The sequence below is a fragment of the Labrus bergylta genome, chromosome 23 (genome assembly GCF_963930695.1).
Source record: "Labrus bergylta chromosome 23, fLabBer1.1, whole genome shotgun sequence".
Lineage (NCBI taxonomy): Eukaryota > Metazoa > Chordata > Actinopteri > Labriformes > Labridae > Labrus > Labrus bergylta.
Window position 1 is genome coordinate 13,631,727 of NC_089217.1, and position 16,803 is coordinate 13,648,529.

The 16,803-nt window shown below is 45.1% G+C and overlaps 1 protein-coding gene across 2 annotated transcripts in view; it reads right to left on the bottom strand.

Moving 5' to 3' along the window:
• Positions 1-202: 202 nt before the first annotated feature.
• Positions 203-16,803, bottom strand: part of ipo8 (importin 8) — a 22,915-nt gene continuing 6,314 nt past the window's right edge. The window contains exons 6-25 of one of the 2 annotated variants that reach the window (XM_065951378.1): positions 15,912-16,001; positions 15,229-15,323; positions 15,059-15,143; positions 14,816-14,950; positions 14,581-14,680; positions 14,078-14,154; positions 13,381-13,497; positions 13,186-13,275; positions 12,527-12,692; positions 12,056-12,216; positions 11,105-11,230; positions 10,951-11,017; positions 6,521-6,646; positions 6,104-6,201; positions 5,916-6,011; positions 4,566-4,786; positions 3,514-3,719; positions 2,021-2,242; positions 1,282-1,411; positions 203-1,098 (exon numbers count right to left, since the gene is read on the bottom strand). In XM_065951378.1, coding sequence (XP_065807450.1) covers position 1,098; positions 1,282-1,411; positions 2,021-2,242; positions 3,514-3,719; positions 4,566-4,786; positions 5,916-6,011; positions 6,104-6,201; positions 6,521-6,646; positions 10,951-11,017; positions 11,105-11,230; positions 12,056-12,216; positions 12,527-12,692; positions 13,186-13,275; positions 13,381-13,497; positions 14,078-14,154; positions 14,581-14,680; positions 14,816-14,950; positions 15,059-15,143; positions 15,229-15,323; positions 15,912-16,001 — 2,409 coding nt within the window. In that variant the 3' untranslated portion in view covers positions 203-1,097. Of the gene's footprint in view, positions 1,099-1,281; positions 1,412-2,020; positions 2,243-3,513; positions 3,720-4,565; positions 4,787-5,915; positions 6,012-6,103; positions 6,202-6,520; positions 6,647-10,941; positions 11,018-11,104; positions 11,231-12,055; positions 12,217-12,526; positions 12,693-13,185; positions 13,276-13,380; positions 13,498-14,077; positions 14,155-14,580; positions 14,681-14,815; positions 14,951-15,058; positions 15,144-15,228; positions 15,324-15,911; positions 16,002-16,803 lie in introns of both variants that reach the window. The other variant, XM_020634822.3, reaches the window with a different exon arrangement.

A 16,803-nucleotide genomic window follows, 5' to 3' on the forward strand; every position in this document is an offset into this window, starting at 1 on the left:
TATTTATCTTTTTTTGTTCACTTTTAATGAAGTCTCTCCTGATCTAAATACTGTGATGTCGTCGAGACGTAGACCCTAAAAGAAAACAATCATTAGAGATACAAAACATCCATCCAGTTTTCTGTATGAGAGAGACAAACTGTCGGCCGCGACGAGGTTGGAGCGATTAAAGAAGGATGAAATAACAAGAAGAGCTCAGAGAAATGTTACATGAACTTTTATGATTTTCTTAAATTAGTTCTGAAAACCGTTACAAAAACAAAATCCAGGAACAAACGGAAAGACAAAAAGATCGCTTCTCCAGAGATAACCTCCGCGCCCCTTTTACATTTCATGTGTGACGTCACAGCTGGAGACCCCGAGTCTTTCTCCAAACCTCGACCTTCTCGTCTTTCTTCAGTCTGAATTCAAGGCACCCTGACAGACCACATGATTCTCCTTAATCCTCAAGTCGTGAGATGATAAAAAGTGTTCAACTACAGAGAGACGGAGACGAGCGCTTACAGTACGAACAAACACACACTCGTGTGCTTTCAGTGACACACACACACACACACACACACACACACACACACACACACACACACACACACACACACACACACACACACACACACACACACACACACACACACACACACACACACACACACACACACACACACAAATTCACAGAAAAGGACTGCGCTGTACAAGAACTTCTACGAATTCTGCTGGTCGAGGACATTTATATATATAATGCAGTCCACACACACGCACACGCACACACACACACATGCACGCGCACACACACACACACACACACACACACACACGCACACGCACACACACACGCAGGCCAGCAGTCCTGTCCTGGTGTTAGGAATATTCCAGTACAGTGCTCCAGGTCCAAACTGATGTAAAACAGACTCTGCTGCCCCCTCCAGCTCAGTCCACACCCTGCGACCTGGTTTTGTTGGGATCCTTTCACTCCGTTGTGGTCTGATCTGGACTGAGATTATTCAGGTTGGAGTGAGTTCTTCTTCCTCAGCTCAGGTCAGACCAGCTCCCCCTCATCTTCATCCCTCCTCCTCCAACTCTGCCGCTCGTCTGTCGCCTCTGAAAACACAAATAAACTCAGGTCAACTCGAACATGGCATGTTTCCTTAATGTCTGATCAGATAGTAAGGTCACTTCATCATGTCCATGTTTGACTTTGAAACCTCTAAACGTGGTTTTATTCTCCTCATCTGGCCTCTAACTCTTCATCTGTGTTCTGCGGTGTTGTGTGTCTCCTCTCACCACTGGCCCTTGCCGGCGGTGCTCCTCCTCTGTTGAGAGATGCTGTAGATCTCCTGCAGCTGTTTCTTCTGGTCGTCGCTGAGCGGAGCCGTCAGACACTGATACCAGGCTGTGTCGCCGTTCTGGACGCCTGACCAAATAAAGATTTATGATCATTTATTGTTAAAATCACTTCTCAAGAAGGGATACAAATGAAAAAAGGAGTTTAAACAGTCTTCACTGGTTATTATGTGGATTTTACTTACATTTCTAGTAGATTATTATATACCAATAAGGTTTTCTATTCTTCAGGTTCCAGAACATTTGGTCTTTGAGTACATTGTATGGGCAATTTAAGCCTCCACTCGTTTTTTTTTCATGTTTTCATATATGAAATAGACTTGCAAGCCTCACAGAGAGAGGAGGGGGGCCGCATGTGACACCCTGGCCGCCAGTTGCCCCCCCCCCCGCTTCAGACTGAGAGCTTTAATTTAGCTGCATATTAGATCACGTTTGTCAAATTGATACCATAAATAGGAAATTGAATGAACTATAAGCATCTCCTGTTTGTGTGAGGGTCTTTGTCGAAAATAAATGAAGAAAGGGGAGCGGGTAAAAATATGAAGAAAGAGCTGAGATATTCAAATTATAATGAACAAGATTCTCTATGATAAGGCTGTAAAATATCACCTGTGTTGTTGAAAACACGATTTAGGATAGACCGAACAGAACTAAGCCGACGCATCGCCCGGGGACTTACGGAGGAGCGCGGCAGTGAAGAACCGATACTCGTCCTCTCCGTTGTCGTAGTCCAGAGGCGTGCTGTACTCCTCCAGAGGCGTCCCCTCGAAGCCGTCGTCGTCCCAGTAGTCGTCTTCGTCCTCGTCATCGTCCTCCCCGCCCTGACCCGCCGGCATGCTGCACTGCTGCTGCATGGCGTTGCGGTTCTCGTTCACCTCGTCTTCATCGCTGGGAATCTCCTCTGCAGTTAGAAAAACACAACAAACCCCTGTGACGCAGATATTTATCTCAGTATAGACTCCTAGGTGAAAGAGCTACTTGAAAAATAAGTATTATAAGGGTGGAAATATAGACAAGAGAAGGTAGGCGGTTTTAAGTCACCCCCCACACGGCCGTTTTGGACGCCCCTCGGTTTGCCAGATATGAGAGCAGTTATCAGGTCAACAGGTGTTGCAGCGATGGAAGCGGGCAAGAGAAGTGGTTCAGATAGAAGTGATTGTACCCGACCTAAAAAGCCTCTGCATGTTTCTAATAAGCTCTACGAGCAGAAACGTGCTCAAACTAGGATCAATATTGGAGATGCTTTTTGAAAAATGGAGAGAGGTTAGAACACAGAAAGGTTTACAGACCGATGCAGAGCTGGCTAAACACTGAAGCTTCAGTGTCCACCACATGGCAACCTGTGTGAGCATCGACTCTAGAGAGGAGGGGGGGAGACAGCTCTCTACAATGTTTAGAATTTGGACTGCAGTACCCATTTTGAACAATAGGGGCCAGAGTTACATGTTGCTCCTTTAAACATGTAGTTGGATTAAGAGAGAAAGTTTGTAAAACGCTGATGCCATGGTGGAAATAGAGAAAACTTTTTTTTTTGCAAGATTCTCCCCAGAAGAGTTTAAAAATAATTTACATTTCTATCCAGAATCTGGAGAGAGTTTGCAAAGTCAGTGAATGTGTAATGAATTAACAAACACTTGTGTGTCAGGGCTCTCGATGTAAACTTGAAAAAGTTTTCTGTTGCTTGATATTAGCTCGGTGAGGTCGTCCTTTTTTTTTTTACCCTTCGTCATGACTGAAAGCATCTTTCAAACCTGAACACATACACTGGAGGAAACGTTCGCTTTTCCATTAAGCGTAAACCCGTTAATGGGGTGAAATCAATGCATTTCTAATACCCGGCCGCAGGAGAAACCTTTAGTCGTCACTGTAACGCTGAGTTAATTTATCAGTCTGCCCCACAAGCAGTAGACAAGGTTTAGGAATCTAATTCTTTTACGCTTGACTGAGGCAAAGCCGAGCCGGCAGGGCTGAGAAAGTAAAAGCGGGGCGGCTAATTTGAGCTCAGAGCTGAATCAAGATTCTTGTGGCGGAGGAACCGAGAATCTCATTTCATTATTGTCACTGAGGCGGTTTCTCTTCCACGCGTTAATTCACTCTACATTAGCTCCGACACCTCGTCCCCACTCCTCCTTTTTTTTTTTCTCTCCTCAGACCGTCCTCGTCTTTTCTCACCGTTCTGGTCTTCATCCTGGGCGCCCCCGCGGGCCAGCAGGTCGGGTTTGTTGGCGAGCCGGGAGGCGTAGAGGTGTTTCAGACCCAGGAAGAGGAGCAGGACGGAGGGGACGATCTGGGCGGCGACACCGTCCAGCACCGCCGGCCGGCTGGGCAGCTCCATCAGCACGCTCAGGCCGATGATGCACATCTTACGGTCGTGGAGACTGTGGAAAAGAATCAGAGAGAAGATCAGGAATTCTATATTTTTGTCATTTTATAGTTGTATGAAGCGTTTAAGCACTGAAGAGAAAAGTGCTGTAAGTCCGCCCTGTCTCGATGACAACAATCTGTTGACAACGGCCGCTGTATGACCGAGACTGCTCAGCTGCTTTTAACTGATTTTTTATTTCTATTTTGCGATCAGACACGGAGCGAGGAGGATGTGGGTACAACACACGATCGGTAGGCGGCTAAACTACGGGGAATATCTTACATTTGGAAAAGAGCGCCGGTGACGCCAACAGCGCCTTTCTGAAAAGTTGAACAATTTTCAACCTGAGCGCTCTGAGGCTGCTGCTGCAAACGCTCTCTCCTCATTGAAAACAATTGAAAAAAGGACTCAGGTGGAGCTCATCTGTTCTCACTGACCCCACTGTGTCCAGGCTTTCTCTTTGGATTCCCCTCGAGTTTCTCTTCAAACACAAACTCTGTGTCCTGTTATCTCTCTGACAGCTGAGGTGACTCTGAATTAAAAACAGACTGAATAAACATGAGCGGAGACAGGAGCGAGATTAGGGAGACTGGGCGAGATTAGATAAGACTGATGACTAATACAGCGCAGCTAATGGACCCTCTAACCGACATTATGAGCCACTAATCAGTCAATTACATCAAACTGAAGGATTAGACTGCAGACTTAATTAATTCACATTTTGAACGCTCTTCTGATAGATGATTTAGATGATGTATTTCCTGTTTATCCTGTTCAGCAGTGCTCAAGACACATGAGTTGAAAATATCTGAAGAAAACAAATGAACCCCCCCCCCCCCCCCCCCCTTCTCCTCCCTACCCCAGGAAGAACTCGGTGTCGTTCATCCACTGGTTGATGAAGTGTGCGGTGATCGGTTGCGGGTTGTGTTGGAAGTGCATGTTGTCCAGCGTGTGGATGAGCAGAGCCGGGTTGTAGTACAGGGCGGCAATGGCCACCTGCAGACACATGGTCCTCAGCTCGCTGGACTTCACCCCCCGCATCAGACGCTCCAGGACGACCTCCACGAACAGAGGGATGACCTGCAGAGAGGGAACACGCACCAAGTGTTAACCTTCTGGAGCTCAAACGTTTGATCTGCGATTGTTTCAGGTACGTCACATTCATGAAGGAGATCGATTGTCTTGGAATAGACATTACTTTCCTTATTTAAAAGGTGCAATATGTCAAATTTTTACTAATTAAAAACTGATTAAACCTGCTGGCAGCTTCTATGATAAGACACCATCGTTGCCATGGAAACACCGGATCTTAAGTTGAAGACCGCTGCATAAGGAAGCGTTTGCTGCTACTAAAAGCTGTCGTACTTATGCTGTATGTGCTGCTGTGACAAAAAAAAAAAAAAGTCATCATGTAGGGGCGCCAATAGCCTAGCGGTTATGACGCGCGCCCCATTAAAGGGGGCTTTAGTCCTGATTGCAGCGGCTGTGGATTCGAGTCTACCCTCGGCCCCTTTGCTGTGTGTCACCCCCCCCCCCACTCTCTACTCCCAACACTTCCTGCCTCTCTTTAAAGGAAAAACTCGCCAAAAAAATCATGTAAACTTGTACTCGGATACATTAGCTCGTCTGTAAACGTATTCTCTTCCTCCGGTCGGTTTCGCCTGGTCGCCATGACAACGTTCAACTGGAATTGACATACTGTGCATTTTAAACACTTGGAAGTATCAAGCTTGTGCTTGAACAGTTCAAAGGCCAAACTGGGGACACGAGTTGGAAATTAGCAACAGCTATATACTCTTTATTCAGCACATCAGTTTCAAGCTTTGTATTGAAATTATGTTAAATTGCATTGTCCCTATTCAATAAATAAATTCAATTCAATTCAAATGCAACTGAACTGGATAAAACAAGAGTTCAGAAAGTTTTTTGTCGAATGTTTGTTAAAGATTTATTTTTGGGCTTTTTGTGCCTTTAATGGAGAGATAGGACAGTGGATAGTGTCGGAAATCAGAGAGAGAGAGAGAGAGAGAGAGAGAGAGGGGAATGACATGCGGGAAGGGAGTCACAGGTGGGATTGGAACCCGGGCCGCCCGTTTGGAGGACTATAGCCTCCATACATGGGGCGCACGCTCTAACCACTGCGCCACCAGCGCCCCGTCTAATGTTTTTAAACAATCATTTTCAGCATTGTGTTTTGGGTGTTTCTGACCTGGTCGATGCCTCGTCCTCTGCACTGCAGGATGATGACCTCCAGCAGTTTGGCAGCGTGACACTCTGCATCCTCACCTGCGTCTATAGTCAACACCTGAGACGGGTCAAAGGTCAAACAATTACTCCGGGGAAACTTTAACGGTTTCTATATCTGTGAGAATCAGGTGAAGAAGGTTTGAGTCGGACCTTTTTACACATGTTGTAGATGACCTCTAAGTGCTTCGGGTTGGACAGGAGCATGTCGGTGTCCACGGTGACGTAGTTGTGCAAGAGTGGCATCATGTCTGAAACGCAAACACGCAACATCAAAGACGGTTGCATGCAGGGATGTAACAACGTGTAAATAATGGTACACTGGGAGAGCAGAAATAATCATGAAAGTGCAAGATCTCAAATCTCCAGCATCTTTCTCAAAGTGAAGCAGTCGAACCATAACAAGTAAAAAAGAAGATGTGCTAACTAAATGCTAACTTCTAACTTCAATGTAAGCCTGTGCTACTTTAAAGAACACTGCTCTGTTTTAAATGAAGACAGAAAGAGCTGCGTTCGTTTAGCAGAAACCATCAGAGCACCTCCTCCTCGTATACCAGACGAGAGACAGACCTGTGAAGTAGTCGAAGCAGTCGTGCTGGAAGACCTCGTACAGGACGCCGAGGAGCTGCCACATCTGGGGGGAGATGGTCTGACAGGTGAGACCGAACGCCAGAGAGAGGATCTCCTCGTAGAACTCTGCAGAGGACGAGAGAGGAAGGATAATGAAGGCAGCACAGACGTTCACACCTTCTCGTGTGCGAGTTCAGCCACGAGAGGGATAACGAAGACAGGTGTTTATATAAATGTGTTTAAAATGAACAGAATCATCAACTCAATCAGATGTTCTGCATGTTTGAAGTATCAAGTTTAAGATAAGAGTGTGAGCGAGGTTTCAGAGCAGCGGGGAATCTTTACGTTTGGAGCTTGGAGTTCTTTTCTCGTGTTTGTTTGTGCTGCACTCACATGTCTGCAGCTTTGATCGTCTAAATCTCCCCTAAAGCAATCCTGGAACCAATCATCTAACGACAGTTTAGTTTGAGTTCATGTCTATAAACAGATATCAGCATGTTGTCAATCTGCTCTCAGAGGTGCCTTAAAACCGTCTACCTTCTCTGGTCCAAACAAATCCAGAGCATTCAGGAGCAGAATCTAAAGTTAGAAGGAGGACATACTGACTGCTGCATTGTTGTCAGAGAAGCCAGCACTTCAACATAGCATGTTTCCTTAATGTGTGATCATATAGTAAGGTCACTTTATCATTTCATTTCATTCACATATCTTACAGATTGATCCTTCGTTCTCAGCTCTATTGCCCAATTTCCTACATTCTATCCCAAAGCATCAAAATGTAATTCATAATAAGTTATAGAAATTTGATAAAGACATTTAAATAGTTTCATTATTCGTTATATTTTTACAGGGTACAAGTTAGGCATAATGTTTGTAAAGAGGTTAGTGCGCCCGCCCCATGTACAGAGGTTGTAGTCCTCAAAGCGGACGGCCCGGGTTCAAATCTGATTCCTTGTCTCCTTCCCTGCATGTCATTGCTCACTCTCAAATTTATGACTCTATCCACTCTCGTGTCTCTAAACAAAGACATAAAATGCCCCGAAACAATCCTTAAAAAAAAAGAGTAACAAACTTTGCAGAGTGCAGAAAGAATACGACACAGAGCTCGGAAACTGTGTAGTGACATTGATGAGGGTGACAAGCGTGTTGGTGACAGTAGATTATCAGATATAGGAGGAGATGTGAGACATGGAAAACATGACTCCATTATACCAAACCATGTTCCTCCAAAGACGGTAAACGGGACACACAGCGGGGGGGGGGGGGGGGGGGAATAAATGACAGTGATGCATCAAAACATTGTTCATAACGATGGTGTCAGCAGAGCGTCAATAAAGAGTCCATAAGAGACGCTCTGGGAGGCAGCAGAGTGTTAAGATGAAAGACAACATGATGGATAAACCTCCTGCAGACAGTCGAGAAGAGCGGACTGAGACTTCAAAGAGAGGATGACAGATCTGTGTCACAGAAATGATAACGAGGCAGGCCGAGGGGGGGGGTGGAACTGAGTGGTTCACAACAGCAGGCCGGACCGGACGTGTCTGTCCCCCACGCCCCCGTCTGACGATAACCAGCGGAAAATCTCTGCTCCGTGACGACACACCACAGAGAGTCGACTCAACACGACAACGCCTCTAAAACCAGACCGCTCGATAGGCAAGGGAAATTTAGGGAACAGAGCACGTCCGCAAGAAAGATCTCAGCTGACGGCTTAAAAGATGGTTCAGAAAACTCACTTTTTCAAACTGGAGGCGTCTGCTTCAGGCTCGCTACACTCCTCACATCTTAACCGATTTTAGAAAAAGTGGCGGACCACGGACATGAGGACAGATGATTCTTTTTTTTTTTTTTAAGGTTTAATTTTTGGAGCGTTTTATACCTTCATTTAGACAAAAGTCTTTCAGCAGATGTAGAGAAGCTGTTATTCCCCTGAGGAGGATCTTTACTCTGATTAAAAGTCGCCATTGATGAGTTCAGATCCCTCCCCCTCCTCCTCCTCCTCCTCCTCTGGGATTCATGTAAAAAGTAAAAGGGCAGAAAGCACAGCTGTTCAGGATTGTGTGGCAGTCTATGTGGCAAATAGACTCAGTGTTGAAAAATGATCCCGCCCCCTCCATCTTTCATGTTGATCATTACGACCCTCTCCTGCTGCTTTATGTGCCTCTGCATGAACACAGCCTTTCTTTCAGACAGCGGGGGGTTATCAGCTAATCCATTCATTAAGGGAGCGCGAGGATCCGATGCTGCAGCCGGCACACAGCTCGGATTACTTAAACACAGATTCTTTCACTGCCTCCTTGCTTCTCCTTTTTAACAACGTGCAAACGTTAACATCGGCCACACAAACAGGGAGTGCATAAAGAAGTGCACAAACACACTTTCTCTTGTCACCTTTGTTTTTGAAGAAACTCATCGGTGATCATCGTAACATCACGATGTTGGATGTCCATACTAAACCTTGTCAACAGGTTTGTTCAAACACAACATTCACAGTTGTTAGTGTAATCCCCGGACGTGGTTGCCTGCTGCTCTGAACGAGAGTTTACAAGAACTTCACGAGACTTGGCCAGGACGTGACGTCAGGTTCTTCCGACGTATCAGAGCAAAGCATGGAGAAAAGCTGTAGGACACGCCCACCCTTGTAGCTCTTTTTAAAGGACACGCCCACCAGGAAACTCACTCAAATCTCCCTGCAACTGCAAACAGAGCTGGTCAATCAGAGGAGAGTTGGCACTAAAGAGACGGGCCTTAAAGAGACAGCAGCTGAAATTAAGCGTTTCAGGCAGAGGCGGAAATGAGGGATTTTACTGACGCCAGTATCAGTGAAATAAGGAGGATCTTGAGCCCCACATCTCACAACGCTGCTCAGCAGGTGTTCCAGACAGACATCATTAATGATGAAAGTGGGTTTAACAGATCTCCTTTAACGGCTCTTCTGTGGAGTTTTATTGTACATTCAGTTCATATTAAAAGAAAACCTTTTAAACACAGCAAGTTGATGAACAAACTGGAGCAGATTTTTCACTTGCTTTAACGAGCTTGATCTCTTTTTTTTAGTTTCTAATTTCAAAGCGATGAATATAAGTTGTGCATGTATTCGCTCACCATCTTGTCACTACAAGAGCTTTAGAGTGCACCCTTTCTTTGCCTTGCTCACAGAATGTGGCAAAGCAGTGGCCTTTCATTTTCTTGTCTTCTTTTGTCACATCACAACAGCTTGGCACTCAGGAGAGAAATCCCCCGAGACTCCGTGCTCCTCCACTAGACATGCTTTTAGCTCTGACAGTTTTTAAAACATCACTGCAGAAAGCTTCACATCGTAACAACACCAACCACCATTTCTCTGCGGGCTGAGTTACACATACAGTACGTTTAAATTAATGGGATTAGTTGGGGATCTTTGATTGGTCGACAAAACCTCTCAGAATGAAAAGGAGCAAGCACAAACTTTTCACTTCACTCCATAGTTATGCCTCCAAGGCCTGCAGGATATGTTCAACATCGGGATAACGACATGAAGTGCAATAATTAAGCTTATACGATTGAGTGCATATTAATGTTTTTATGTCTATATGCTGTACTTCATGTTTATCTTCAAACCTGTATTTGCAAAACACATTTCATGTTTCTCTTACTCTAACATGTGTCTCTAGTCCGTCTACAATCCCCCCAATGATGAGAAAAGTCCATCCTCTCCGTCTTTTGCCTGCTCCACTTTTCAGAAAATGTGTGTTCAAACAGTCTGTTTGGAGATGTTCCCTTCATGACATCACAAAGGGCAGTAGCCCCTCCCCCAGGTGGGTGACACTCCCACAGCTAGGTGTTTGTTCTGCCCTCTGAGTCTGCCTTCTCACAGTAAACAATAGGACATGGAGCGAGAAAGCCCGAGTACACCCAAGCCCTTCCAGAGAGGGGGTGTGGTCAGACACAGCTCATTTACATTTAAAGGTACAGACACAGAAACAGCCTGTTCTGATCAGGGCTGAAATAGAGGGGTTTATAGACATGATCAAATACAGGATCAGAGTGGATTTAGAACAAGAAACTTCACAGACATGTTTTGGGGAGCTTTGAGAATTATTTAAACTGGTTGAAGAGGAGGAGAATATGTGACCTTTAATGTTTTTCTTCATATGAATTGCAATAAATTCAGACTTTTGTGATGTTTTTAACGTGATGCTCATATCGTTATAAAGATTAAATTGTAATTAATTCCACATTGTTAACATGAACATTTCAAAACATCTCTGGAAGCTTCAACTAATTATTAGAGCAACAAAACCTAAATAATTTACAGTTTCAGGGAGACGTTAAAGCAGCAAAATGCTGAAGCAGCAGGAATATGAATCAGAATGTGTGTGTGTGTGTTTGTGTGTGAGTATTAGAAAAAAAAAAAACACTGGGCGCCCGTGCACACACACCTGCCATACCTATGATGGGCTTCTGTAGGACCAGGCCGATCACCTGTAGACAGATTCCCTCCAGCTGCTGAGTGATCTAAAAAAAGGAAAGACACAATATCACAATCAAATCATGTGAAACATTCTGAATATGTGCGTGTGTGTGTGTTTGTATGTTACAGACCTCCTTGTGGTCCTCCATGACAGTGAGGATGGTGTCGATGGTGCTGAGGATGCCCAGCGCCATGACAGTTTTATCCTCGTTCTCCTCGTACTCCTCGCTCTGAAGGACCCTGGTGAAGATCTCCGCCTGCCACACACACACATGCACAATATTACACATCTTCAACAGTTAGGGACATACAGTTTAATACAAAAAACAAACATTCCCCTGTTTTTAAATCCTATGACGCCTAGCAGGTTAAGAAAGTTTTAGGATTTGCTCCAGCAGTTTGCTTCAGCCAGCAGCAATAGGCTGTAGTTGTTGCAACATAATCCTCATACAGGTATGCATCTGCTCAAAGTGTGTCCACTTTAAGTTGTTGATTGTCCCTGACAGGCTCCGAGTGTTAATCTCTTACACAGAACTTCCATCAGGTATGTGTGCGTCACGTGTCAGCTCTGCTCCGGTGCTGCTCTGTGCTCGCCTGTCGACACCCACAGGCTGCGTTATCAGAGCGCAGCACGGAGCAGCACCACCGGACAGTTTTGAGTCACGAGACCAAGGAGTTCCTGCGGTAATTTAAAAAACTTGCGTGACAAAGCGAGATAATTCGATGCATGTGTTTTTCTTTTTAAATGGTATAAACACAACAACTAACACACATAAGGTCATTTTCCCCAGCCGTCAAAAAAACTGAAAGTTTTCTTCTGAAAATAAACCGGATGTTTTAATGTCGTTTCTGTATCTGACTTCCTGTTCATCTTCTTGGTGGTAAATTGATGCGCAGTGCTGAAAGAATCTGTATTGGACTTCTGCATTTCAGGTACTGCTACATTCTTTGTCTTCTTCTACTCTACAATTTTGTACATATTTAATATCCTTTAAAATGTGGGAATAGGCTCCAAGTTTAGAAAATACCAAAATCTAACTGCGTTTGAAGATGCATGAAATGTGTGCGCGTTGTGCACCGACCAGGTTCTGCGTCATGTCCACAGCGATGGCCGCCACCTCCTGGTTGTACTCGCAGATCATCTTCTGGATGACGTTGGTCAGGTCGTCGTTCTCCGTCTCTTTCACCACGTGCAGGAGCTCCTGCATGACGGGCCGGATGTACGGCCTGATGTACAGCTTGGCTGCAGACACACAAAAACACGAGCACAGAGTGTGTTAAATGATGAATTAATTACGTTTTACATCTGGTATCTTTACTGTCAGACTTTGACCCCTGCTTATTTTCTCTATTCTAAGCTAGGCTGACAATCCTCCCTTCAGCTTTGCACTTAACTTAGGGTGCTGAAGCACATTGGATCAGAGAACTCACACTCGTCAAACAAACTGGAGTTTGAGGGTGAAGCGTGTTTAGACACGGTACAGATTACTTAGTGCGAGAGCGTTGATAGTCATACTTCCAACCTAAAATTACGTCTTCTTCCGTCCACTCACCTTGTTCCTGGTTGCTGACCAGCGTCTGCAGAGCGATGGCGGCCTCCACCTTGACAGGCATCTCTTTGTCGTCGATCAGATCCTGTTTGACCAACTCGACTGCGTTCCTCAGCACCACCTCGTCGTGGAACCTCAGTGGGCTGAAGCAGTGCAGCACCCAGCACGACTGCCAAAACAAAAACACACACACTGCAGATTTACACAACAACAAAAAGAAATAAAAGTCCATCCCAGTCCATCCACGGTGCTTTAACGACTCTGAACCCCCCAGGTGTGTCGGTGAGGATTACAAATACACCTGTAGTGCTGAAGACTCTTAAAAACGGGCTCACAGTGATGGTATGAACAACCCAACAGGACTGCAGAAGGAGTTAAAACAAAAAGTAACAGTCCTCTTAATTAAACACACAAGAACACATTTCTCAAATGATGATGATGAGCACCATTACAAGAACTTTAAACCATGAACCAGACACAAAATACAGAAGCAGATCGACCATGTGGCTTCCGGAGTGCGACAATGATAATGTAATTTTTTCAGCTGCAGTGTGGCGCCATCTGCTGACAAAACGCTGCAGCACTAGTTACTAGCACATTGGAGCGTCTGTCTCTCTGTTTTTCTCTCTAAAATCAGACGAAGAGAGTCACGTTTCACTCACCCTGGCTCTCAGGTAACCCATCGGAGAGTTCAGAAGAGGGAAGACGTAGTTTTGCAGCATCAGCTCCATCTGCTCCCTGTACGCCCGTTTCTGTGGGATCAGACACGCGAAACACACAGAGAGGCGATTAAAAAACACACAAAACGAGAGCAGCGTCTTTCTACATATTTTACCCGCTCTCTCGTTTCCACGTACCTTGAGTAAGAGCTCAGCCAGAGCGCCGATGCAGTGCAGTGCCCCGTCCTTCCTGCGGGGGTCAGCAGAGGGGTCCATGAGTATCTGGTGGCAGAACTCCATGATCTGAGGAAGAACCTGCAGAGAGAGAGAGAGAGAGAGAGAGAGAGAGAGAGAGAGAGAGAGAGAGAGAGAGAGAGAGAGAGAGAGAGAGAGAGAGAGAGAGAGAGAAAGAGAGAGAGAGAAAGAGAGAGAGAGAGAGAGAGAGAGAGAGAGAGAGAGAGAGAGAGAGAGAGTTGGTTCATCAGATTGGTACCTTGTGCCAGAAGTTTTTACAGACTTACAACTGCTACAGATGACAGATTTTCTTTGTTCCTTTTTCAGAGTACAAGTTATTAATTTCAGGACCTAAAGACAATTTCAACTAAAATCTAAAAAAGGGGATCTGGAGGAAATTGCAAAAAGTGTAAAAGTGACTGAAACCTGCTTCCTACTGTTGTCCTGCTGCATAAAGCTTCACCTATAGCGTACAGAAGTTTAATCAGAGATTCACTGCAGAACTCAGCTGCATGATTCGAGTGAGACAGACGTTGAGGAGAGTGTTAAAAGGCTTAAAAAGTGTGCTGAACATGGTACATATTTAACTTCGATGCTGAGGATTAAGAAGATTGATGTGAAATCTTTGCAGACATGCTGTTCCGGTTACAAGCTTCCTCACCTCCTTCCTCTTGCGTGCAGCTTTACACAGGAGACTCTGTGCAGCCGTGGCAGGCAGAGCGTGATCATCGTACAGGTCTGCAAAAAAAAGAGGGAAAATAGACTTGAGCTTGTATATTTCTTTTCTAGTCTTCTGACGACTCAAAACGCTTTTACACCGCAGGTCACACCTACACATTCACACACTGATGGTAGAGGCTGCTGGGTAAAGAGTCCATCAGTATTAACTCATCCATTCACACACATTCATGCACTGCAGACGAAACAGCAGGAGCAATCAAACAACAGACAATAAGATTTACAACTACAGAGTGTTCATAAATGGTCGCTTTATGTTCTTTTTTTTTTTACATCTGACAGGGTTAGATTCTCGCTGTGAGGTTTATGTGTGAACAACCAGATCAGGAGGATTTCATGAGCAGTCCTCGAGTGCAGATGTGAAAAAAGTTTAAGATTACCACTTCCAAATGTTTGTCACAATCGAGTCAGGTCCGTTGTACTCACTGAACTTCATGTGGATGTACTCGTACGGGTCTTCCTGCCAGAGTTTCTCGTCCTCGTCTTTGTAACACATGAGAGGGAAGATGACCTCCTGACAAATCGCCTGGAACAGATGAAAAACACTCATAAGCTCAGAGTGTCAAAACTCCACAGTCTGGGAATGTTGTTTGTATCACGTTTGGTGACTGACGGTAGTTTTATATCGTGCCTTGCTTGTGTGAATGCATGCATGTCTCACCTGCATGTGCGGCTTCATCTGTTTCCAGGTGATTGAGTGTGACAGGCTCTGGTTCAGGTAGTTGATGCACTGCTGCAAGACGCGAGGAGTGACGTACTGCTTCTGTCTGTGCTGGTCCACCACCTTCAGTAACACCTGCGCACACACACACACACACACACACACACTGTTCATGCTGCATGGCTCCCTGAAGCTGGTCTTTATCTTTTCAAACTGAGGCTCCTGATAAAATCACACACTTACCTGCTGAATGCCCACTGCGTACGTCTTCAGGAAAAAGTCTGCAAACTCGTAGTACTCCTTCGTCACATTGCCTGGACTTCCATACCTGCAAATCAGAGCAGAGGGACGTGATTGGCTGCTGCTGATAACAGATCCGTTTCCTGCTGATCTGAGAGCAGCTCTGTACTCACCGCTCAAACAGTCTGGTGATGATACGCAGCGCCCACTTCTTACACTTCCACCACGCCAGCTCAGGACGGTCATCTTCATCCACCTCCAGCGTCTCCTGAAACACAGAAAACTTTGGTTCAGTCCCAATATGGGGTATAATGGGATTTCCCCTACAACTTAACTCTACCCCTACGCTTTGCACATTCACTTCTAGGGGTAAGTAGTCCCGTTTCTGGTTGGAATAGGATGGGTAGGGGTAAGTTTCATGGCTATCTGGCCCTTTAAACGAAGATTTTTCAGAGGCCGACCCCAAACTGAGTTGTACCTGAAATCTCCCAGAATGCATATCCAGTGACATCATAGCAACTGTTTATGTAAATGTTGTCGATGACCTATCAGGGTCTTGAAGGGTCGTCCTACATCTAAGGGGGAGATTTCACCACTACACCTCCTAACTCTGTTCCAGCGGGCAAAGAGGAACTCAAAAATAAGGGGTCAAGATAAGAACTGGGACTGAGGATTCAGTGTAAGGAGCTTTTTAATCAAGGCAAAGGAACTTTATTTATAGAGCACAAGTGTTTCTTTCCTCTCTCTGTGTGTGTGTGTGTGTGTGTGTGTGTGTGTGTGTGTGTCTGTGTCTGTGTCTGTGTCTGTGTGTGTGTGTGTGTGTGTGTGTGTGGGTGTGGGTGTGGGTGTGTCTTACAGCAGGAATGCCTCGGTCCATAATAGCTCGCAGGATTTCCATCCACTGAGTCATCACCGTGTTGTTGATCAGCTGGAGAGGCAGCGAGTACTGAACGCACAAAAGAGAGATACATGCTGCTGTTATCATCACCTTCATCACCTTCATCATCACATCATCATCACCATCCTCATCTTCATCATCACCATCATCATCATCGTCATCACCATCATCACCTTCATCATCACATCATCATCATCACCATCCTCATCTTCATCATCACCATCATCATCATCATCATCACCATCATCACCTTCATCATCACATCATCATCATCACCATCCTCATCTTCATCATCACCATCATCACCATCATCATCACCATCATCACCATCATCACCTTCATCATCACATCATCATCATCACCATCATCATCACCATCCTCATCTTCATCATCACATCATCATCATCACCACCATCATCATCATCATCACCATCATCATCACCTTCATCATCACATCATCATCATCACCATCATCATCATCACATCATCATCATCACCATCACCATCTTCATCATCACCATCATCATCATCACCATCATCAACATCACCATCATCATCACATCATCATCATCACCATCATCATCATCATCATCACCACCATCATCATCATCATCATCATCATCACCATCACCATCTTCATCATCATCATCACCACCATCACCATCTTCATCATCACATCATCATCATCATCTTCATCATCATCATCTTCATCATCATCAACACCATCATCATCTTCACGACCATCATCATCATCATCTTCACCACCATCATCATCACCACCATCATCATCATCACCATCACCATCATCTTCATCTTCACCATCATCATCTTCATCATCATCAACACCATC